This window comes from Pinus tabuliformis, chromosome 2_1 (assembly GCF_031772625.1).
Source record: "Pinus tabuliformis cultivar Carrire ecotype Pingquan chromosome 2_1, CPIR1, whole genome shotgun sequence".
NCBI classification, from domain to species: Eukaryota; Viridiplantae; Streptophyta; class Pinopsida; order Pinales; family Pinaceae; genus Pinus; species Pinus tabuliformis.
Window position 1 is genome coordinate 460,115,265 of NC_142299.1, and position 26,403 is coordinate 460,141,667.

General features: G+C 39.9%; 1 protein-coding gene across 2 annotated transcripts in view; it reads right to left on the bottom strand.

Moving 5' to 3' along the window:
* Positions 1-26,403, bottom strand: part of LOC149200909 (uncharacterized) — a 63,400-nt gene that overhangs the window by 12,352 nt on the left and 24,645 nt on the right. For both annotated transcript variants that reach the window (XM_089402822.1, XM_089402821.1), the window contains exon 4: positions 18,605-18,685. In XM_089402822.1, coding sequence (XP_089258948.1) covers positions 18,605-18,685 — 81 coding nt within the window. The remainder of the gene's footprint in view (positions 1-18,604; positions 18,686-26,403) is intronic.

A 26,403-nucleotide genomic window follows, 5' to 3' on the forward strand; every position in this document is an offset into this window, starting at 1 on the left:
AACAATCTTATGCTCCTTATGTGAGCATATTCTTTTGTTGACCTTCATTGCAATGTAGTACATGCCTTCAAGCATGTCTATGGTGAAAGAGATTCTTTCATACTTGGTCATGTTATAGAACTATTCCCATGACTCAATAATATACAAATGATAACATGACTAAACCTTTGATGTATACATACCTCATCTTGATTCTCCTTTGATCATCTTAGCTTCATTTGGTTGTCCTTCGTGTGGCCCTTCTTGCTTCATCTTAGCTTGCCTGCATATCATCATTTTCTTGAATCCCGTGAATGGGATTCCCAATGAGACATCTGCTTTGGTCCATGAACCTACTTTGGAGATTCCGTCATAGGATCTAAAAGATCCTTACCTTGCAAATGCTTCTTTTCTTTTTGATGATGCAAGTCTTCTAAGATTCTTAATCATGGTCAATTTTCATTTCATCGTGGATGAGGTCCTATACTAGGTATGCTTCTTCTACATGAATATCTTGAGCTATATCTGCCATGCTCCTATATTCTAGAGGATGTTTCTACTCATGCAATTGTGTTCTTATCATAAATGCCACACCTTCATGAGTATCTAGAACTCTATGTACATCATGCTTCTAGATTCTAAAGGATGTTTCTAGCCATGCAATTTTAATTTATTCCTACATGCTCCTATCCTACTCAAAACTTTGAAAGAAGTCTAGAAGTAAAGAGTTTGACCTAGTCATAGTAGAGATCCGGAGGATCTTCCTTCTTTTGCTTATTTCCTTCTTCTTTCACCTCTTGAGTTATGTGAGCTTCTTCCCTCTTCCTTTTGTTGTTGTTGTCCTTCTTAAGCTTAGGAAAATTCCTTTTGTAGTGTCCATATTCTTGGCATCCAAAACAGTGGATTTTGGACATGTTTTTGTTGTTTGTTCTTCATGGACCAAACTTTCCAAATTTACCTTTTCTCTTGGCCATGATAGAAAATGCTTGCTCCTTTGATCCCACATCTTCTTGTGCCTTAAGTCTAGTTTTCTTTGTCCTGCATAGAGACCACATTTCACTGAGAGTGGTTGCTTCCTTCTTGGCATATATGCTTGATGTGAAATTTCCCCACTCCTCAGGTAGAGCATTGAGTACTACAGTTGTCATCTTTATGTCGGACATGACTTCCCCAAGCTCTTGAAGTTGATCTCTCATTTTAAAGATTTTCATGAAGCAAGGAGTTATTCTTTCCCTTGTTATATTCATCTTGCATAATTCATTCCTTAGAGATATTACTTCTTTGGTTGTGGATGCCGAGAATAGCTCTACTAGCTTATCATAAATTTCTTTTGATGTCTCAAACTTGGAGACATAGGGAATGAGAGAGTCTTTGATTGATTCTATCAAAATCCTTTCAGCTCTTGTCTCATCCTTATTGTACTTAGTTGAGGCTTGAGTTTGTTCCTTAGCAGGGATAGTGATATTCCCTTTGACATGTTCTAGAAGTTCATTCTCCTTGAGAAATAGATCAGTACTCTTCTTCCATGCAAGAAAGTTATTGGTACCTACCAATTTATTGCCTTCCTTGCAAAAAGACATTGATATCTATTCAGAAGGGGACATGTACTTACTTGATAGATTTTTGAGATGCAATGAATTTGCTTCCTCTTTGGAGACTTGATGGCTTGCCTTCCCTGGATTTTGATGTTAGTCAAGTTTCTTTCTCCAAGTGGACTTGCTAGATGATGAGATTTGCTTCAAGACTTGTAGCTTGACGTAGGTCTTGCTTCAATCTGCTCTTCTTTGTAGGTGCCTTTATGTAATGCTCTTTTTCTAACTTTGTAGACCTCCTTGATATATGAAGTATTGTAGACCCTTCTTGTCCTTGAAGTGATTGAGACTTCTAGGGTTGATGCTTCAACTTTTTAGATGCTTCTCCTTGATGAGTGTTCTTGAGTTGCCCTTTCCTTGATGTGTCACCTTCACTCTGATACCATGTTGAAGAATATAAGGCAAAGTAGTGTAGTGTGATTCTTTGGTTACTTGATAACAATTTGTGAACTATTTTTACTTTTCCTTATTAGCTTATTCTTCTTATTATTATTAGTGCATAAGTGTGTACTTCATCAAACTGCTACCAAAACATAAAAACAAGAACACAAGATATTGGCTCTCTGTCAGGGCCAAAACCTCTCTTCTCTTGAGAGGAAAACCCTTTAGTGAATTTTCCCTTATTGGAGCTTCTATTAACGAATGCCAAACCCTAGACCCTTGAGAAGAGGATCCTCCAAGCACAAGTCAAGTCTTCCTTCCTTTCTGCACCTTATCTCCTAGCACTTCGTCCAACACTTTGTTTCCCGACACTTTATCCTCCTACTTTCAGCACTTCGTTCTCTTACTATGATTCTTGTCTAGAGATAGACCTTCTTTGAGTGAGTCTTCTAGATGAGGTGTTCCTCTTCTATCCCTTGCTCAAGTATACTTCAACTCTGACCAACCGCAATCCTTCTTGAGTGTATGATTGTTCTGTTGTGCTACTGCCCTAGTTTCTCGCACATGTGGGAGGATTACTAGGTGTTTTATGCTCTTCTTTCCTTCACTTGAGTGTCTTTCTTCTATGTTGGAGTAAGAGGCCTTGTAGGCCAAGTTTTGGCCCCAAATGAAGATAGAGGATTGTCTATGGATTGTTGTTGTCCTAGCCGCAGGGATAGCCCTCTGTTTTCCTCGCACGTGTCACTGCAGTAGCCCTAAAACAGAGCTCTTGACTTCGGTGGTATACCCTTCCTCTTCGAAGTGCTTGGAAACCTTCTTCCTTCACTCTTTCTTCCTTTTAGCCTTCGCAAATTTAAGAGCACATTGAGTGCATTATGGAGGTGTGGACAGCCTCTATATATCAAGGTTTGTCCCTCCATTTAGGCCGACTTGTCAACTGTTTGTAGGCCGACTTGAGGACTACTATGAGGCTAATTTGTTGAGTAGACTTCAAATAGTTTCCATGGTGGTGTAGCATGCTTGAAGAAGCTTCTTGATGGTGTCATTGCATGGGAGTAGACTTGACTTTGCTTGAAGGTTTTCCCTTTGACTTTACTATATATTTATACATGGTGTCACATGCCCTTAAGGTCTTCAACCCTTTTCTTTTGACTATTTGACTTACCTATAGCACTTTAAATAGTGCTAGACCTATTTCAATGAGCGAAAAAACTCATTGACACATATTATAAAAATAATATTTCTTTTCTTGAATAAATACAAATATCTTAGTTACATTTCCTTCAACACACCAGTGGCTCGATATACCTCTATAGTGATCTCCATTGCAGCATAGATGGGGTGGAAGATTCACCAGATGGATGTGATGACTACCTTTCTCAATGTCGTAAGGAGGTTTACATTTGACTACCTTTCTCAATGTCGTCACACAAAAGGAGGTTTACATCGAACAGCCACAGGGCTTTGAGATGCATGGGAGAGAGTCTCGTGTGTAGGCTTAAGAAAGCTCTTTATGGTCTAAAGCGGGCACCAAGAGCATGGTACAAGAGGATTGACTTATACTTGCAACAGATGGGCTTCCAGAAGATGGACGCAAATCCAAACCTATATTTCATTATGGTTGGCAAGGATCCACTTATTCTAGTCTTGTATGTGGATGATTTGTTTATTACAGGAGAGGAGAAACTCATTGAGCAATGCAAGAGATATTTTGCTTTAGATTTTGACATGATTGATCTAGGACCGATGCACTACTTTTTGGGGATGGAAGTTTGGCAAGAGAAGGGCATATCTTCATGGACCAGGGCAAGTATGTAGGGGACATACTGACAAGATTTTGTATGGAAGATTACAAATGTATGGCTCTTCCAACGAGTACCAACTAGAAGAAGTTGCATGCTTCTAATTCTGAGTTAGTAGACCCCACATTATATCGTCAATTGATCAGTTCATTGATGTATCCGGTCAACATTGGACCAAAATTTTGTTTCGCAGTCAACATGTTGAGTCAGCTTATGATGGAGCCTAGGAGGGTGCATTGGGTGGCTGCAAAACATGTGATACTATACCTATAGGGCACAGTGGACTATGGACTTGACTATATCCAGGAGGATGGAGTCTAGTTGACAAGTTGTAGAGACTCAGACAAGGTAGGTATTGGCCGCCAACAACTCCCCTACATTATGGTCAAAATGAAGGGGACCCCAACATTAATTTTTTTTAGAAAATTACCTTCTTGTCGCTCGATTGCTTGGTTGCCATGGGTTTTCTACATCATCTTCTTTTTATTTGGGCGTATGCTAATTTCAATGACCACATTGGCTTCGCCACTCTCACCACTTTTGATTGCATAAAACTTGCTTGATTTAGATCTCCAGAATGAAGACTGTTTTCAAACGTTGTTTTTTATTGACTCTTGTGGAAACACAACTTGGTTGATAAATTATTGATTCAACTTGGTCATTACCTTACATCATTTTAAAACTCAATGTGAATATTTAAGTAAACCTTTCACAAATGGAAAATATGCCCATGTGATTGTAACAAAAATTGCCTAGATAGATTAAATTTAACACAGATGTAAATATTTAATTAAGTTCGATATTATTCTGTAATTATGCACTAACTTAATATCAAATTTTGCATTTTATATATATATATAGATATGAGAAATAAATATAATAATAATATTGTACATAATGGGTTATCTGTATTGTATAAAGTTGGTTTATTTGTCACAAATTTAAAAAACAAAACAAAAAACAATATAATATATAACCATCTTTATATACATGCATTACCCATGCATAGAAAACATGTGTATAGTTTTAATATGCACGCATATATATGTATTTAGCTTTGTAAAATCCACCAATTAACGACACAGACCATAACTAAAAAAATGATGAATATTATTCATTTACAGAAGGCTAACTTAGTTTTCAACTTAGAATGGAGAGACTAATAAATATCGACGAAGTATTTCTAAACTTTGGTTAAGGTTTACATTGTATTATCTATTAGTTAACTGATCTAACGACGGGTGTCCACCCAAATTCATTAGAAATATATATATTTTAATTGTATGTCTTCACTCGACTTTGTTCAAAAGTTCCTTTCAAAATCCATCTCAATACAGACATGTCTCTACTGTCCATGAGTGGAATGGTTAACAAAATGTATTTCTTAAGTGCCAAGAGGGTATATAGCGCAGCACAAACATACCAATCTCCATGCACATTGCCATTTTTGTGTAACAATTCCACGTTACAAGTTGTTAACATGCACTGGCACATATATTTCTCACCTCGAAACTTGTATTTAACATATTACCAAAAGGAAATGGTCTACGCCACTGATGTTCAACTCAATATGTTGTAATGACTCGTCAAACCCGTTGTCAATTATGTTGAAAAATGTGTAACTAGGTTCAGTCTTCGTAAATATGTAATGTAATTTTGAGACTTGAATATTATAAAATAAAAGAAAATTTATTATCGTTATTTTTGAAGCATGGGTTTCATGCTCAAGGTCTTTTATTTTAGAGGTCAAGCACCCATTGAGTGCTTCTAGAGGTTTTCCTAGGTTAAGAAGTCAAAAGAGTTATTTTCATATGACGAAGACTCCATCGGGCACATTGTAACTTGTAAAAAGAATTAATTTTGTATTTATAAGTGTTAAAATACCCTCCAAGACCAAGTCGGCCTAATTTGGGGTATTTTGTCCACCTTGGAAGCCTATATATACGAGGGAACTAGACCTCCTATGAACACAATTCATTCTCTCATCAAGCAAGCAAAGGAGAAGAAGAAAAGGCTAGTGAAGGAAGAAGGACGAAGATCAAGTGATTAGGTTATTTCTCTCTCTCTCTCTTCACACGTCTAAAGGAAAGACACTAGGGTTTTCTGCTACTAGGTTAGGGTTTTGTTGTTGCAAGATTGGACTCGGAGAAAGTACAGAAAGAAGGTCGAAGAAAGGATCATTAGGTCATCCTCAAGGCCTAGAAGAAGGAGAAACTCAAGCGAAGGTCTCAATAAGCCTTGGAAGCCCTAAACTAGCTCACATGTGTGGAAGCAACAGTTGCTAGAAGGGCCAAAAATTTCAGATCTCCATTAGAGGCCGAAATTTTGGTGTTGGGGGTCGAAGTCGTGCTGCCAGAAGAGATTTGCCTAAGTTTGACTTGGGCAAAGGAAGCACTTCATCAAGAAGGTTGGACTTGGTCTTGAAAGGGTATTGGTCTTGGTATAGAGGCCTTGGAATTCATTAATTGAAGAATCTATAAAGAAGAGGAGATTTGTGGGTTTTCTCTCAAGTGGAGAGGTTTTGGCCTTGGCTTGCAGCATGTATCATGTGTTCTTGTGTATTCTTGATCTTCTTGTTTTGCTAGTAGTTTGATGATAAGAACAACATAATAATAAAAGAAGAAGCTAATAAGTAAGAAAAAATAAAAAGACATCACAAGCAATTATTAAGTATAAGAGAAATAATTATAACCATTGCCCTATAGATTTCTCAACATGGTATCAAAGCTAAGGTTGGCTAAGGGCATGATGAAGATCACTACTACCTTGAAGAAGTTTCTAAAAGTGTACTACAACAGCAAGACGTCTCAAGAAGGGCATCAAAGAATTGTGGGATATCCTATTATCTATCAAGAAGGATATGACCAAAACATCTACAAAAAATGAAGGACTATTCTCAGCACTTACAGGCACATTTGAAGAACATAATATTTAGGTAATCGACAATGGAGCATCAAGACATATGACTGGTGAGCACAAGCAACTAAACACCTTATCAAGAGGAAAATCTTCTTACTCTGTTGAGCTTGGTGACAAAAAGAGCTATCCTGTAAGAGGAATTGTATCAACCTCACTGGAGCTGGAAAATGGAGAAAATATTCAACAAACATCCTATTTGATCCAGGTTTGCAAAAGAATCTACCTTCCATTTCATGTCTAGAATAGAGTTTCTTTTATAGATGGAAAGGTTATAGACGGAGGATGTTTTGGTTTGGGATCTGTTAGGATATTCCGACACATAGGAAATAGTTAAGTACAACTTGGTCTAGTATAGAGTTAGGTATAGAGTTAGGTAAAGTGTGTTTCTTTACCGTTGTACTTTTTTGTAACTTACAATCCGACGGTCACGATATGTAGTGATCCGACGGTTCATTCTCTCCTCGGTATTACCGACACTTGATCCGTGGCTTGACACCCGATTGGTCCATGAATTCTATTTAAAGCGCATGGAGGGTCATTAGTAGGGTAATCCGTGCATGAGAGAAGCTTATGTAAATTTTCATTCTTTGATTAATAAATTGCCTGAAGTGGCCGCGTTGGCTCAGGCCGTGGACTGTTTCTCTCTTTGAGGGTTTTAACCACGTCAAAAATACTGGTGTATTGATCTGTGATCTGGTTGTGAGCGGTGTCCTTTTGGTGTTCTTTCTGAGGAACTTACCCTGTAAATTCCTACATGGTATCAGAGCTATTTGAGGGCCGCGTCCGTTGGTGATCCAAATCTGAAGCCGGTAGAACTGCATCCGACTGTCGTTTCCTAGATCTGCTGTTTCTGACTGCTTTCGGGCCGAGAGGACTGCTCTGTTGTGTTCGGAGCATCTGCTCCAGTGAGGAACCCCTTTCGTTTCACGCGAAAAGGTTTCCGGTAGCCCTAGCTGCGTCATTTTTAAGATCTGGAGGTATACAGTCTTTATTTGCAGTTTACTGTTACTTTCTCTCTGTTTATTTCGGTTTCGGTTTATTTAGCCTTTTTATTACCGGATCTATACCTTTCATTTCTGCGTATGCTCTTTGCCCTGCGATTCCGTGCAATCTGGGCAAATCATAAACAGAAAGGAAGGATTTTTCTCATGCGTATGCTCTTTTCCCTGCGCCTTAGGGTGATCTCGGAAAATCAGAAACATTGAGGAAAATATTTAGTTTCCGGCCAAAGCTAACTTTGAGCCGCAAGGTTCATTTTTCAAAATATTTAGTTTTTCGGCTAAAGCTAACTTCGAGCCATAAGGTTCGTTTTCTTTGCATGTCCGTGTTGGGTTTTGTGTTTTTTGTTTTGTAGGGAAAAAGAGCTTTCTCAAAGCAAGCACGCAACCCAAAGCCCCCCCCCCCCCTCTCTCTCTCTAATTTTTTGTATAGATCAATTGGTTCAAAGCTATTTTAAGAGAGTAGAGGTCTTGGGTTCAAGTCTCCATTTTGTGGGGGCAGATTTTTTCATTTCCGCACATTCCCACACTTCGTCGGCAACTTCAACAACTTTTTTTCAAAAAGCCATAACTTCTTCATCCGGAAGCCTTTTTCAGAGCCGTTTTTTTAAACCAGCCTAATTTTTCGAGATCTATCCATTGGAACACTTACTTTCAGCATCTTCAGCTTCAGTTTCTGTTGAAATGGAAAGTCAATACCAAGTTACCCTTGACAGCACCAACTACTTCCAATGGTTGTCTTACATTGAGGATTTACTTAGAAGTAAAGGTCTCTACAGAATAGCCACAGGCCAAGAGAAGAAACCGAAGGATGAAGATAAGGTTGCTAAATGGGAAAATAGACAAGATCAAGCACGTGGTTTGATAGGGATGTCTATTTCTCCTGATCTTAGATTCCATATTGCAGAACTTGATACTCCTAATGAAGCATTGGAACAAATCACTAAAGTTTTTGGGATTAAAAATGAAATTAGAGCCCATCAACTTGAAAATGAGTTGCTTACATTGGACCCTAATAATTTTTCTTGCATTGAAAATTTCTTGTCCAAGTTCAAGACCCTTAGATATCTCTTGGAAAGTGTTAAGATTAAGAAAGAAGATAGTAACCTTATTTATTCCATCTTTACTAAGTTGAGACCAGCCTACTCTGTATTTGTTTCCACCTTCCATTCTACAAGAGAAGCCTTCATTTCTCAAGGAAAAGACTACAAGCCCCCTTCCTTTGACTCTTTTTGTGATTCTTTAATAAGAGAACAAGAAAAACTCTTACACCTTGGTCTTCTTAATCTTGGAAACTCTTCCAAGAAAGCGTTAGCCGCCCAGCAGCAACCAAATTCAAAGAATCCTAAGAAGTCATATCCTAAAAAGAATGGTCCTAAACCAAACAAGGGTCCTAAGCAATTTCAGCCCCAAAATGAAAAATCATTTCAACAAAATGATAAGACAAATAAAAACAAAGGGAAGAAGACTGATAGACATTGCAATTTTTGTAATCGAGATGGCCACTTAGAATCAAAATGCTTTAAGAAGATGGAAGCCTTGGAAGCAGCAATGAAAAAGCATAACATCCATTTGGGGCAATCTTCAACTTCAACTTCATCTTCAGGAATGGCACTTTCTGCATGTGGTTGTCAAGCATCTCGGTCTGGCTATGCATTAAATGTATCTTCTTCTTCTCATTCTCATGAGTGGCTCATTGATTCTGGAGCTTCTTATCACATGGCCAAAAACAAAGCCATGTTTTCTTCTTTAAATGATTGTAACACCAAAAATATATATGTTGGTGATGATAGATCTCTTAATGTTGTAGGGACTAGAACTATTCATCTAGACAATGGTCCGTTTAATGATGTATTATGTGTTCCAACCTTATCCTGCAACCTTCTATCTGTATATCAGATAACTCATTCAGGTGAAGGTAAAATTGTTGAATTTTCACCTCATGATGTTGTAATCAAGGACTTAAGAGATCCTAAACAGATTTTGGCTACTGGCATTGCTGATGATTCTACAAGGTTGTATAAGTTTCACAACTTTGGGTCATCAAATCTTCCCTCAGTATTTGTTGCTCATAACGATGAAGTGAGCAAACTTTGGCATGAGCGATTTGGTCACTTAAACTATCACTCTCTTCAACATCTATGTAAAGAAAATATGGTGACAGGTCTTCCTATGGTATCTTGCAGAGATGGTGTTTGTTCCAGATGTGTACTCGGAAAACATCATCGGGACAGTTTTGAAAAACGTGCCTCTTGGCACGCCTCAGCCCCTTTACAGCTTGTGCATAGTGATTTATGTGGTCCACTTCCTGTTGTTTCATTCTCTGGCTGCAAGTATTTCTTAACTTTCATTGATGATTTCTCCAGACGCACTTGGGTATACTTCTTAAAACTCAAGAGTGAAGTATTTAACACATTCTTGGCCTTCAAAGCCTTTGTTGAAAAACAATCTGGACATCAAATTCTTAAGTTAAGATCTGATAATGGCGGAGAATATGTTAAAAACACATTCATCAACTATTGCACCGAGAATGGAATTCAAATGCAACATATTGTTCCATATACTCCACAACAAAATGGTGTAGCTGAAAGGAAGAATCGCACCTTAAAGGAAATGGCTAATTGTATGCTACAATCTAAAGGACTTGGTCTTAGTTTTTGGGCAGAAGCAATTAACTGTGCAAATTACATAATAAATCGCACTCCTACTAAGGCTTTAAAGAATATCACTCCAGAAGAAGCATGGAGCTCAATCAAACCAGATGTAAGTCACTTTCGTGTTTTTGGAAGTGAAGCGTGGGCCCATATTCCAGATGAAAAGCATAAAGCTTTAGAACCTAAGAGTGAAAAATGTACTTTTGTTGGATATTCTGAAGATGTCAAAGGCTATAGACTTATTCCATTTAAGTCCAAAAATGTTATCATTAGAAGAGATGTAAAATTTGATGAAAATACATCGGCCTGCGAGCCTAGTCCGGCTGTTGTGCCACCTCTCCCTATCTCTTCAACTTTTGAAAACATTTCTTCTTCAGATGATGAAAGTGAGGATGACAATCCTCCCCCACCATCTCAGGATCCTCCTTCAGCTCTTGAGCTTCCAAAATGGGTTCGTGCTACTCGAGATGCAGCAGGTGATCTTGTCGGTGATCCTACAGATCAGCGACGCACACGTTCTCAATTCGAGAGAGCCTCTTCTTTACTGGCTCAAGCTCCAATAAATTATGATCCTGACACCTTTGCAGAAGGTTCAGGCCATCCAGATTGGGAAGCAGCTATGAATGAAGAATATCATTCATTATTGGCAAATGATACATGGGATCTTGTTCCTTTACCAAAGGGACGAAAACTTGTTAGATGCAAATGGGTTTACAGAACCAAGTATGGACCAGATGGGAAAGTTGATAAACATAAAGCTCGTCTTGTTGCTAAGGGCTTTTCACAGGTTGAAGGCATTGACTACACTGAAACCTTCTCCCCTGTTGCCAAAATGAACTCTATCCGCCTTGTTCTTTCCCTTGCTGCCTCTTTCAAATGGGAAGTCCATCAGATGGATGTTGAATCTGCCTTCTTGCATGGGGACTTGCATGAAGAAATCTATATGGAACAACCCATTGGCTTCATACAAACAGACTCCAGCCTTGTTTGTCGACTTAAGAAATCCCTTTATGGTCTCAAGCAAGCTCCTCGGGCTTGGTATGCCAAAATGGATAGCTTTCTTTTAGAATCTGGCTTTTCTAGGTGTCATTCTGACAATACTGTCTACACCAAGAAAGTGGGCAACTCCCTTATCATCCTTGTTCTTTATGTTGATGATCTTATCCTTACTGGTAGTGATCCCAACCTTATAAACCATGTGAAGTCTAGCCTCAAAAGGAAATTTGAAATGACAGACTTAGGACACTTACACTATTTTCTCGGTCTTCAAGTCTTGCAATCCAAGAAGGGTATTTCCCTTTCCCAGTCCAAGTATGCTTGTGATATTCTACGTCATTTTCACATGGAAGACTGTAAGCCAGCCCCTTCTCCCTTTCAGTCTGGAGTCAAACTCTCAGTCACTTGTACTTCTCCTGAAGTTGATACTACCTTATACCGTCAACTTGTAGGAAAACTTTTGTATCTAACCCATACTCGTCCTTACCTTTCCTTTGCTGTTGGCCTTGTTGCTCGGTTCATGCAAAACCCCCGTGAAAGTCATTGGAAAGCAGCTAAAAGAATACTTCGTTATGTTCGAGGTACAGTTCAGTTTGGGATTCATTACAGTGCCAAAGCATCTCCTCTATTGGTTGGTTTCACTGATTCTGATTGGGCTGGTGACCCTGATGATCGGAAGTCTACTGTCGGTTATGTGTTCACTCCTAGTTCAGGACCTATCGTCCATGGTCTCCTAGATGAGCAGAAAGCAAGAATCGTTTACCTTCAATAGTGTTGAGATTAAATATATTGCAGTGTGTGAAGTAAGCAGAGATGTTGTTTGGTTAAGGAAGCTATTATCCAACTTGTTTGAAGGACCAGTGGACCCTACAATGATACATAGTGACAACACCAGTTGTATAAGATCGTCTCGAGACCCAATGTTTCATGGAAAGACAAAGCATATAAATAACAAGTATCACTACATTTGAAAGTTGATGCAGGATGGTGAGCTATAACTGCGGTATATCTCCACTGACGAACAGGTAGTTGACATATTGACAAAATCTCTTCCTAATAAGAAGCTTGTGTACTTTAGAGACAAGCTTAGATTGGTTGACATATGCTCCCTAGTCGAGAAGGAGAGATAGACACATCATTCTTGTCTTCACCTTGGGAAGAAAGAATGGAGGATTGGATAAGCATCTAGCATCCGATACTCTTTGAGGATCCAAGATAAGAGTAGTCGTAAAGGACCGATATTCTTTGAGGATCGGCATTCCAAGATAAGAATAGTCCTGGAAGGACATACCCTGTGAACACTTGAGTGGGGTATGTGCCCTGAGAGATAATGATGATGGTGTCTATCAATCATTGGTTTCGCCAACATTGTGCCCTGATCTTGTGGAGAGATAGAATTGTTAGTCAAAGTCTTGCTACATGACAATGTTGGTTGGTATGATGCTAAACAGATGGCTTACCAATCTGACTCTTCTTATGAGATCTCTTTAGATTGAGAATGTCCATGTACCATTTATGAATACCTCCTAAATTAAGAGGGACTGTTGAAAAATGCATAACTAGGTTCGGTCTTCATAAATATGAAATGTACTTTTGAGTCTTGTATATTGTAAAATAAAAGAAAATTTATTATTGTTGTTTTGAAACATGGGTTTCATGCTCAAAGTCTTTTAATTTAGAAGTCAAGCACCCATTGAGTGCTTCTAAGGTTTGTCCTAGGTCAAGGAGTCAAAAGAGTCATTGTCATTTGATGAAAACCCCATCAGGCACATCATATCCTGTAAAAAGAATTATTTTTGTATTTAAAAGTGTTAAAATACCCTCCAAGGCCAAGTCGAACTACCAGCTAAGAAGTCGGCCTAATTTGGGGTACTTCGTCCACCTTGGAAGCCTATATATACGAGGGAACTTGACCTCCTATGGACACAATTCATTCTCTCATCAAGCAAGCGAAGGAGAAGAAGAAAAAGGCTAGCGAAGGAAGAAGATGGGCAAAGATCAGGTGATTGGGTTATTTTTCTCTCTCTTCACATGTTTGAAGGAAGAGGAAGGACAAAGATCAAGTGATTGGGTTATTTCTCTCTCTCTCTCTCTTCACACGTCTGAAGGAAGGAGACTAGGGTTTTTTGCTACTAGGTTAGGGTTTTGTTGCTGTTGGATCAAACTTGGATAAAGTACAGAAAGAAGGCCGAAGAAAGCTTCATTAGGTCATTCTCAAGCCCTAGAAGAAGGAGAAACTCAAGCGAAGGTCTCAAGAAGCCTTGGAAGCCCTAAACTAGCTCACACGTGTGGAAGCAACAGTTGCTATAAGGGCCGAAAATTTCAGACCTGCAGTAGAGGCTGAAATTTTGTTGTTGGGGGACAAAGTTGTGCTATTGGAAGAGATTTGACTAGGTTTGACTTGGGCAAAGGAAGCACTTCATCAAGAAGGTCAGACTTGCTCTTCGAAGGGTATTGGTCTTGATCTAGAGGTCTTGGAATTCGTCAATTGAAGAACCTATAAAGAAGAGGCGATTTGTGGGTTTTCCTCTCAAGTGGAAATGTTTTAGCCCTGGCTTGCAACCTATATCCTATGCTCTTATGTATTGTTGATCTTCTTGTTTTGGTAGTGGGTATCAGTACTGGTAGTATAGAGGGCATCAATATCTGTAGTGAGGATAGGACAACATTGTTGGGGAGAAAGCATTCGGGAAAGAAATGCCAAATAAACATTCAGTAACCATGAGAACATTTTAACTTTTTGTAAGTTTGCCGATTTGGTTTGATCCATTCAAATATTGCTTATAGTAATCTTATTTTTTCATAGTTGCTTCTTTTGATTGGCTTTCTGGTTCTCTATAATCTGATTTCTCAAAATTTGGAAGATTGTACATTGGCGTTCAATGACTTGATTCTACAAATAGACAGTAAATATTTTTGCATTTATTTTCATCGATATTAGTCCAGTTTATATTATTTATATTTGATCATTGTCGCCCTTCAGTGACTTGTGTCCTAAGGGGGGTAATCAATCTAGACATTCCTCTGATCTGATTTTTCTTTAAGAATTGTTTCTAGAAATTCATATCACTGAGAGGTGTCATTCTCTTTATATGAACTGAGCTGATATCTTTGCTTCTCAAGTATACCTCAGCTGAGAAATAATAATTAGATGGTATTAATAGTTTTTCTGAATTACATTATTTACTCATGATGTGAACAATTAAAGCAAACGTAGTTTGATCTACCTTTGTTTAAGAGATTGAAGTCTTACATAGTTGTAGTTTTTCATCTCTTATTTTATGTCATCGAGAACTATCACCATTTATAGGTTTAACATTGCATTCTTAGTTTACAATTAGTGATCCATTTGTATTTGAACATTTTGTATAATATACATTTATTTTCATCACTAGTTACAATATTTTATGGCGTTTACCCTATGTGTGTGTGTGTGTGTGTGTGTCGGTCGAAATTGTCATTGATGTCAATATGAGCATTGACTCCTAATGATGGCATGAATGTTTGTTGAAGGTCAGACTTGGATCCCTAATGAAGAAGCCCTCCCTTATCCTAGATTCATGACACCTTGCTCTAATGACTTAATGCATGAAGAATCCTAAACCCCAAGGTCTGTACTATAATTCTTGCACTGTCATAAAGAAAAATAATTTTGTTAACATTTGAGACATCATATTACAATGACTCTTTCACCAGCTTGTAGAGGACACCTTCCTCTTTCCAATGAGCCCTTACACTTCCTTAACTCCTCTTAGTCTAAGAGAAAATGATTTTTTAAGATAATATGATATATCCTTTACTCTATGAGCCCTTACTCATCCTCTAACTCCTCTTAGCGTAAGAGAAAATGCTTTTTTAAGATAATATAATATATCCTTTAATCTGGCCGACCTACACCTACTTGTACAAGTCGGCATCACCTCTGAGAGACGTGTCCCTTCACTTAAGGTCAAAATTTGTATAAATAAAGGATCGAACTCTTCATTTCGATCATCCAATTTAGGTGAAGATCAACACAGGAATACAGAACAGCAAGAAGAGTTTACAACTTGTGAACTAAGGAGGCTGAGGTCGTAGAAGTTTATTGTTTGGGCTAGTTGTTGGGTTATCATTCAAGCTAGAAATACAAACCTCGGACCTAAAGGAGCAGACCTCGGATTACAGAACAGTGAACTAAGAGGCTCGGATCTCCAGGTTTGTCGGGGCTCGGATTGCTAGAATCAAAGTATAAATTTGTAAAAGGGCTCGGACATTCTCCACTAAAAATGCTCGGACCTGTGGAAGCTCATATGTGAAGCTCGGACCAGTGAACAGTCATGTGCAAGAGTTATAAACCTTGACCTATGGTCAGTCTTCTGCAGGAGGACCGGAACAGTGGACTATTACCATTGCAAAGGCTCAGAAAAGTGGATTGTTTCCATTGCAGAGGCTCGAAACTACAGATTAGGAAAGGCTCAAGGGTAGGAAAAGCTCAGACCTGTAAAAGAAGGCTTGGACCTGCAGTTGAAGAAGCTCGGATCTGTGAACAGTCAACAGTGGAGGCCTCGTTACAGACTTTTGGAACCTTGGTTCTAAACTCGGATCTGTGGTAACTCTGCCTGTACCTCAGATTTGTTAACATTTCAGACTTGCCTCTGCACCCTTTTGGGCAGTGGAGATTTGGAAGGGATAATCAAGCTTGTGGCCTTTCTTGAAGGCATGAATTTGGAGGTGTGAACAGTAAAAATTTGTGACTAGAACAGTGAAGAACTTGGAGAACTTGAAGCCCAGACAGTGATGAACTTGGAGGTTTGAACAGTGAAGAACTTGCACTAAATCAAAGAGAAGAAATACATCTCGAGCAGCCAACAAGACTGAATCCAAGACAGCTAAGTGACCAAGTCTGCCACAACCACAATTGGCTGTAAGGCTAAAACAGTAGTATAGGGACAGTAGGGTCTGCTAATGCAATTAGAATTAGAGTGTGTTATAGGGAGGACTATGGATCTGTAACCTATGTTAAATTGGCTTTTTCTGTATGAGTTGTTGGTGCAATCAATTACTTGTTGACACTATTTGTCCATTCAATATTACATCTGTCTGCAAAATTTAAGGAATATTGTAATATTAGTTAGAATACAAATTTTGCCATGTGCTCTTTTTCAACCCTAAGGGATATTACAAAAAATGTGCACAACTTGAAGAACGAATAGGATTGAGCAATCTAGAGCAAAAGACTCGTGTATGTGCACTCCAACCTCCATCTTATATACAAGATAAGGGAAGAGTGGCTGAAGGAAAAGACAAAGATATGGAATGTACTTCCTGATAATATATGAATATGGACAACAACATTGAGCTAGCTCCAGTCAATTTTGATAGTGTTGATCAATCTTGAGGGATCATCCTCCACACCAGCACATGCAGAATGTGGACTGGATATAGAAGTACATGGAGGAGAGGGCATTGGCAATGATGGTGATCTTGATGATTCTATAGAAGTACATGGAGGAGAGGGTAGTGGCAATGATGGTGATCTTGATGATTCTATATAAGTACATGGAGGAGAGGGTAGTGGCAATGGTGGTGATCTTGATGATTCTATAGAAGTACATGGAGAAGAGGGTAGTGGCAATGATGGTGATCTTGATGATTCTAGTTATGACATGGAGGACCACCCCTGATGCGCTATGAGATTCTTCCGTCGACAGTTCTAGTATCTACGCTATGTTGTTTTCTTCATTGGCATTCCCACCTATAGTATCAATATCATGACTATCTATGAACTTTCAACTTATCTATCTAATACATTTTTCCATCTTGATTTTGATCAGATAAATTGACTCGATGAGAAAACTGCAGTTTATGGTTCTAAAATCTAAATTTATATTTTGTGTATCATCATAGTGAATAAGCTAAATTTTTGTGTCTTTGATATAGTAACTAGTTTTATCAATATGATTGTATCAATATGTTAATGTTCTGAAAATTTGCACCTATTTATCTCCTGTCCTTTCACTGAGTCAGTACAGATTGCAATCAGGAATTGATTGGGAGGTGTTTTGAATTAGCATGGTGCATCATTCTGGGAAGCATGGAAATATTGGCGGGAGCAGGTCACTCCGAAACATCTCAGAAACATGCCTCCTCTAGTATGCTGAGGCATATGGAACACTTGAAACAGAGCTAATTTCAAAGACAAATCCTCTATCCCAGATCGGGTGGCTGCCAAACTATTTTCAGATTATGATCTCATCCCTGTTGATGAAGAATCCCATGCTCCTAGGATCATTGTCACTGAGGAGGTAGACAAAACTCTTCCTTGGGCTTTTTTTGATGGTGCATCCTCTGAAAATGTAAATTATGGAGGGGTGATTCTATACATTCAGGAAAATCATTTTTATAAGCTACAGAGTGGTTTGGGGAGGGGTACAAACAACCATGCGGAATTTTTGAGCCTTAAACTCATTCTCCTTTGTGCAATTGAAAAGGACATTCATTCCTTGAAGATCTTGGTGATTCAATGATCATTGTAAACTGGTTTAATGAGTTGCAGCGCTGTCACATTCACACACTGAGACCCATTCTTGAGGAGGTTTTTTACAGCTCAAAGAGTCTTTTAATCAGATTTCTTGTCGCCATATTTATAAGAACTGGAATCAAGACACAGACGCACTCTCAAAGGCTATTTCAACACAGGCTTTAGGAGTATGGAAAATCTGGGAGCAGCTGAATATTGTCTGACTTTCTACAGAATATTTTCACGGACCCTTCATTGAAGGACTACAGTTGGATATCCCTGGTGTTAGATTTTGATTAATGTTCCCTGGACTTTCTAGTTTTTAGCAGGTTCCTCGTGCAGTCATATCATATATGTCATTTTGTCATTTTGATGTTTTTTGAAGCTGTAGAGGCTGTTGATGCTGATTTTGTATTATGGTATACAGATGGTATTGTATTTATGTCGGTCGTTTCTGGTCTGTCTCTCGAACAGCTGGACAAATATGTTTTTGGGTCTCGGGCCTCTATGTATACTATGAGTGCAACATGCACATACAGAATATAATTTTATTTCTATTAATGAAATTACGGTTTTTTCTTAGAAAATCAAAATACACACACACAAGTCACATATGTCACATTTCCATGGGTTTATCTGTCCCATGTCAAATACTCAAATCCTCATGTCCCATGTCAGGTGACTTATCACAACAGCTATATTCCCCACTATAAATGCGTATTCAAGAAAATTGATAAGAGACAATAACAAGAGATACATGTATGAAATTTGAATCTAAACACACCTTTGTACTGGGGGGCATGTCACTTAAATCATAGTTGCACATAAAAGTATGTACAGGTGTCTTTTCCGGATTGCTAAGGACCTGCATAAATCAACAGGAATTTGCAAAAATATTAAATCTAGTATATATAACAAAATATATAACAGTCCTGTTACAGGCACAAATATGCACAATTATTAACAGGGGAAAATAAAATTGAAATTGTGCTTTCATGCAAAGAGAAATTTAAAACTGAAATTACGAAGTAGATAGAGAAGATAACAAATCTCATTCAGGACTTACCAATTTTTAGTTAGCTGCTTCCCTCTATAAAATGAAAGGGTAAACGGTGGACAAAAATACTTGGTGATAAAACGATAGTTATGTCCTATTGCTCACACAAATCTTCATACATAGCTACGAAATTATTGTAAAATAAATGAAATTCTTCATTGAAAGAAGCATGTTTAAGTATCTTAAAGGTTGCGAGGACAACATTGGGATTCCAGACTAGTAAATGTACAAATATTGTCTGAGCCCTTTGTATTAGAACTTTGTTTCACATAAAGAATTGTAAGTTTCACTAATTTAATCCAAAATCCTCCATACCATCTGTAAATAGAAAAAAATTAAAATTAAAAAAATACATGAGCTGTATTTGGAGGGCTAAGTGGATGCCCTGGAATTTTACAATTTCAACTTATCTGATATTTGAAAAACTCCTCAGATACAAAATTGCTTTCTACTTGCATCAGTTATCATGCAGCAATACAAACAACTCCTTCACCATACATTCTTCACAAACACCATTTATTGGCACAGCATTTGTGTAAAATAATATTACTCCTCTGGAAATGTGTTCCCAGTACATCATTCACTAGTCATACAAATGTGCTTAAAACAGATACTAGACTAAATAATGGGATACAAATTTTGCAAAGCCTAAAAACAAACAGAAATTGGCTCTACTATTCATCCAAAACCAGGCATTACCCAAAGCCCTGATTTGAAAATCCAATGTAAAAATGTTGAAGAATGTTCCAGTCATGCAAAATAAGGTAAATATTCTACTTAACAGCATTTTAAACCTTACAGTATATACAAGTCCAATGTCAGTATGTTCACCTTGCTACATGTTGCTCTGTAATAACATGTTTGGAGATCAACTATCATATGTCAATGATAGCCTTTTAATTGGCCTTCTATCAGGTCAACCAAGTCAACATAGCTATTAGCCATATAGTCGACATGTCAGTTTTGTTGAAATTTGGTACCGGAGGACAGGTGGTTCCCTAAGGCTTTGATCTTTGGCCTAGGGAAAAGTGTGCAAAAGAATTTAATTTTTCTCCTAAAGTAACTTTATAATTTTTATAAAGTTAAATCTAATTTGAAAGTGACTTTAAGTGATAAAGTTACTAAGTCTAATTTTAAAGTGACTTTATAAAGTCAATGAAAAATTAGAAAGGAAAAGTGACTTTGGAAATAAATGACTAAGTGGGTCTTTATTAAAGTGGGGTGAATTAAAAAATAGAAAGTGAGATTTAAATGAGCATTTAATCTCAGCCATTGATCTAAATCTATTTCAGCCATTGGATTTAGGGATCACCCAAAAGTCATTTAGGGTTGGGTTAAGGGAGGAAAAGGTGGAAAAGATCATTCAATTCTTTCATGAGCAGATTGGGAGAAGGAGAGCAAGAGAGCAAGGGAGATTTCTGGACAAGGAGGAGAAAGAGGCAGCAGTTTGGCACACACACCAAGGCAGCATTTCAGCAAATCTGAACAGCATAAAGAACAAGCAGAAAAAGGCAGATTTAGTGAGCAAAACAGTGAAAAAATTATTTTTCAGCACGAATATCGAGGAGGCGATTTTCTGCACTTTTCCCGAGGGCTGTCCGTACAAGTCCGTACGGCCGTCCGTACAGTCCGTACGGTCCGTACAGCTCTTCCAGCAGTTTTCAGATTGTCGTGTGGGCTGAAAACAGATAAGTTTTGCTTGCTGGAAAAATTTCTGTTTTGCTGATTTTTTTGCTGAAATATTTTCTCTGTAAAAGGCATTTTCCAGAAATAAAGAAGAGCTCTCAAACTGGTTTTCCCCAAGAGTTGTAGGGGGTTTTTCCAGGGTCAAGTTGACCAAAAATCACTGAGTTTAAATGTGTTTTTATGGCTGTTTTAATTGCTGATTTTTTATTTCTGCAATTTCCAGCACTCTGAAAAATTTCCAGAATTTGTGTTTTCAGCAATATTTATTTTTTCAGTCTGTTAAATGTATGGCTATGGGAATGGGCATTTAACTATATGGGAGAAATAAGGTGAAACTGAAAACCGGGGTGGGAAACAGAAAATTTTACATGGTATCGGAGCTTGAGTGCTGAAGGGCAGTTTGGGACAACAAAAGAGAAAAAATACAGCTGCTGATTTTTTCACTCAGAAAATTCCAAGCTGATTTTTCATAAACAGCAGGTTTATCTTTACCACAACAGTGCTATTTTTCAGTTTTAGGACAGCAAGATGTCATTGGGATTGAGGGTGGAGGATAGGTTGGATGGGCATACAAATTACAGCGTTTGGAAGGAGAGAATGCAGAGTATCTTTGAGGAGGCAGAAGTCTGGGATATCATGGTGCATACAGCACAGCACCCTGTTGTTGTGCCTACTGATGCTACTCAGTTGGCAGCTTATAATAGAAAGAACAACAAGGGTAAGAGGCTGATTCTAGACGGAATCAAAGACCATTGCATTCCTCATGTGAGAGGAAAGAGCAATGCCCATGAGATGTGGACAGCATTGTCCAATCTCTACCAGAGTACCAATGAGAACCGGAAGATGGTCCTGAAGGAGAAGCTGAAGAACATTAAGATGGGGAATGATAGTGCAGCTGGATATCTCACAAAGATCACCAATGTGAGAGATGAGTTGGCAGCGATTGGAGAGGCCATTCCATCCACTGAGTTGGTGCGTATTGCAGTGAATGGCCTCCCCCGTTCATGGTTGAACTTTGCTGATGGGGTTTGTGCACGTGAGACCCTTCCCACATGGGAGAGGTTTTGGGATGATTGTATACAGACAGAGATCAGGAAAGGACAGCTTGGGGCAGCCAAGCCAGTTGAGCAGGATGAGGACGTAGCACTGGTGGCAGGAGGCAAGAAAGGCAAAGGGAAGAAGCAGGCTTCCACAAGCGGTGGTGGAGGCAAAGGCAAAGGTAAAGGTAAACAGGGTAACTCACAAAAGGACTATTCCAAAGTGAAGTGTTGGAATTGTCAGAAGATGGGACACTATGCAGTTGTGTGTCCGGAGAAGAAGAAGAAGAAGGGGAAGACCCAGGATGTGGCAGCGTCAGCTGAGATTGAGGACTTTGCAGGTCGTTTTGACCGGGAGTTTGCGTTCACTACATGTGAGTCCTCTAGTGCAGGATCACCTGCCACACAGGTTCAGAGGGAGCATGCTTTTCCCTCGATTAGCGGAGCATCTACAGGTATCTGGTATGTGGACAGTGGGGCTTCACGTCACATGACAGGAGTCCGGGAGTACTTCTCAGAGCTTTCAGAGAGTGGCACTGATATTGAGGTAGTACTCGGTGATGACAGAGTTGTTAGAGCAGTCGGGGTGGGGACAGTGACATTTCAAAGGGAGTCCAAACCTCCCTTGAAGGTGTCAGAGGTTCTTTATGTGCCAGGGATGAGGAAGAACCTCATATCCGTCTCAGCGTTGGAGGACAGAGGATATGAGGTACTGTTCAGGGAAGGACAGGTGTTGATGTATCCCAGGGGCTCTCCAGCTGATTCAGCTAGAGTGATAGGTGTACGCCATGCAAAGGTGTACAAGTTTGCATTCCAGCCCCCTTTGGCATTGAGCTGTAGTACCGACAGCAGAGCTAGCAGTTCTGAGCTATGTGAGATTTGGCACCGCAGGATGGGGCACATGTCTCATGGAGCCTTGAGGACATTGCGGGAGATCACTACAGGTGTGCCAGATTTCAGTACTGATCACCATGATACTTGCAGAGGTTGTGCGATGGGCAAGTTTGCCAAATCCCCTTTTCCCAGCAGTGACAGCAGAGCGACGGGGATACTTGATTTGATTCATTCCGATGTGAGCGGTCGGATGTCTCATGTTTCCTTGAGTGGATATGAGTACTATGTCTTATTCATTGATGATCACTCCAGGAGGACCTGGATTTATTTCTTGAAGACCAAGAGTGAGGTCTTCAAGCGGTTTCAGGAGTTCAGAGCTCTTGTGGAGACTCAGACAGGTCGAAAGATCAAGTCCCTGAGGTCGGACAATGGAGGAGAGTACACCCTTGGAGAGTTTGTTGACTATTGTGCAGAGGCAGGCATTAGGAGGGAGTTCACTGTTCCTTACAACCCCCAGCAGAACGGGGTTGCGGAGAGGAAGAACAGATCCATCATAGGGGCTGCCAAAGCCATGTTATATGATCAGGGATTGCCATTGTTCTTGTGGGCAGAGGCCTGCAACACAGCTGTTTACTTGCAGAACAGGAGTCCGCATCGTGCCTTGGGGCACATGACTCCGGAGGAGGCTTTCTTTGGGAAGAAGCCTGATCTTGGTCATCTTCATATCCTTGGATGCATTACATACTCCTATATACCCAAGGAGGAGAGGACCAAACTAGAGCCCACCGCAGAGAAGGGTATCTTTGTGGGCTACAGTGAGACCTCAAAGGCCTTTCGGATTTACATTCCTGCACAGAGGAAAGTTGTTGTCAGACGGGATGTGAAGTTCGAGGAGGACAGGGCCTTTAGGAGGTCACGGGAGTTAGAGTATCTGGATCAGCCAGACCCTCAGCAGCAGTTGAGTCAGTCGCAGGGATCCAGTGGGCAGGGATCAGGAGGATCCGGAGGTACATCTATGAGGATGTCAGGTCCATCAGTGAGCAGTGGCTCGCCGAGCCAGAGGGGTGGTGCTCCGGGCAGCATGCAGAGCAGTTCACAGAGCAGTTCACTAGGGAGTCCACTGATGGACAGTTCACACGGTACCTCAGCTTCTACAGGTTCAGGTGCAGGCAGGAGGACAGCAGACAGACAGTCAGGAGTTCAGGCTACTGATGGGGATGAGGAGGAGGAGTTTCATTCTCCTATGGGAGAAGCATGCTCAGGGAAGAGGAAGCCCAAGTGGCTTCAGGACACCTTGAGAGATGCCACATCTGTTGCTGAGCCGAAGAGGCCAGTCAGAGAGAGTAGACCACCTGAGAGATTTTGTAGCTATATGGCGATGGTTACCAGCATCCTTGACTCTGAGCCTTCTAGCTATGAGGAGGCAGCTAGCCAGCAGGTCTGGAGAGAGGCCATGCAGGAGGAGTATTCTTCTATCATGAAGAATGATGTTTGGGAGGTGGTGCCTAGGCCTGAGGGCAAATCCGTGGTTACTTCCAGATGGCTTTACAAGGTAAAGCATGCTGCAGATGGCAGCATTGAGAAATTCAAAGCAAGGTTTGTGGCTAGAGGGTTCTCACAGGTAGAGGGAGTTGATTATGAGGAGACCTTCGCTCCCGTGGCTCGATATACTTCGATCCGCTCCATTATATCGATAGCAGCAGAGATGGGTTGGAAGATCCACCAGATGGATGTGAAGACCGCATTTCTCAATGGCTTCATACAGGAGGAGGTGTACATTGAGCAGCCACAGGGCTTTGAGGTGCATGGGAAGGAGTCCCATGTGTGCAGATTGAAGAAGGCCCTTTATGGCCTGAAGCAAGCTCCCAGAGCTTGGTACTCCAGGATAGATGCATACTTGCAGGGGATGGGTTTCACAGAGTGAGGCAGATCCGAACCTTTACTTTATTGTGATTGGTGAGGAGCCTCTCATTCTGGTGTTGTATGTGGATGACTTGATCATTACAGGTGCAGAGAGACTCATAGAGCACTGCAAGAGAGATCTTGCAGCGGAGTTTGAGATGAAGGACATCGGCTTGATGCATTACTTTTTGGGTTTGGAGGTGTGGCAGGAGGAGGGGCATTTCTTCCTGGGGCAGGGGAAGTATATTGTGGACATCCTTAGCAGATTCCACATGGAGGATTGTAGACCCATGTCGACACCGATGATCACCAACTGGAAGAAGCTTCATGCTTCGGATTCCGAGTTGGTGGATCCCACATTGTACAGGCAGCTGATTGGTTCCTTGATGTATTTGGTCAACACCAGACCAGATATCTGTTTTGCAGTCAACACGATGAGTCAGTTTATGTGTGAGCCTAGGAAGGTTCACTGGGTGGCTGCAAAACACATTTTGCGGTACTTGCAGGGGACAGTGGATTATGGTCTGGACTACAGGCAGGGAGATGGAGTGAGATTGGCAGGATACACTGATTCTGATTGGGCAGGTTGTGCTTCTGATATAAAGAGCACTTCAGGGTGTTGTTTTGGGTTGGGTTCAACAGTAGTGTCATGGTTCAGCCGGAAGCAGCAGTCAGTAGCACTGAGTTCAGCGGAAGCAGAGTATATGGCAGCCAGTCTAGCTAGTTGTGAGGCCATCTGGCTTCGCAAGATGTTGTTTGGCTTATTTGGTCAGCCGTTGAGACCTTCAGTGATTTACTGTGATAATCAGAGTTGCATTAAACTCACGGAGAATCCAGTATTTCATGACAGGTCAAAGCATATCGGGATCAGATATCATTTCATCAGAGACCATGTTCAGAAGGGAGCTGTAAAGATTGAGTATATTTCCACTGATGAGCAGGTTGCAGATATTCTTACCAAAGCCTTACCACGGGGCAAGCATGTCTACTTCAGAGACAAGATGGGTGTGGTGAGGAACACCTTCCTCGGTAAGAGGGAGTGTTGAAATTTGGTACCGGAGGACAGGTGGTTCCCTAAGGCTTTGATCTTTGGCCTAGGGAAAAGTGTCCAAAAGAATTTAATTTTTCTCCTAAAGTAACTTTATAATTTTTATAAAGTTAAATCTAATTTGAAAGTGACTTTAAGTGATAAAGTTACTAAGTCTAATTTTAAAGTGACTTTATAAAGTCAATGAAAAATTAGAAAGGAAAAGTGACTTTGGAAATAAATGACTAAGTGGGTCTTTATTAAAGTGGGGTGAATTAAAAAATAGAAAGTGAGATTTAAATGAGCATTTAATCTCAGCCATTGATCTAAATCTATTTCAGCCATTGGATTTAGGGATCACCCAAAAGTCATTTAGGGTTGGGTTAAGGGAGGAAAAGGTGGAAAAGATCATTCAATTCTTTCATGAGCAGATTGGGAGAAGGAGAGCAAGAGAGCAAGGGAGATTTCTGGACAAGGAGGAAAAAGAGGCAGCAGTTTGGCACACACACCAAGGCAGCATTTCAGCAAATCTGAACAGCATAAAGAACAAGCAGAAAAAGGCAGATTTAGTGAGCAAAACAGTGAAAAAATTATTTTTCAGCACGAATATCGAGGAGGCGATTTTCTGCACTTTTCCCGAGGGCTGTCCGTACAATTCCGTACGGCCGTCCGTACAGTCTGTACGGTCCGTACATTCGTACGTCCGTACAGTCCGTACAGCTCTTCCAGCAGTTTTCAGATTGTCGTGTGGGCTGAAAACAGATAAGTTTTGCTTGCTGGAAAAATTTCTGTTTTGCTGATTTTTTTGCTGAAATATTTTCTCTGTAAAAGGCATTTTCCAGAAATAAAGAAGAGCTCTCAAACTGGTTTTCCCCAAGAGTTGTAGGGGGTTTTTCCAGGGTCAAGTTGACCAAAAATCACTGAGTTTAAATGTGTTTTTATGGCTGTTTTAATTGCTGATTTTTTATTTCTGCAATTTCCAGCACTCTGAAAAATTTCCAGAATTTGTGTTTTCAGCAATATTTATTTTTTCAGTCTGT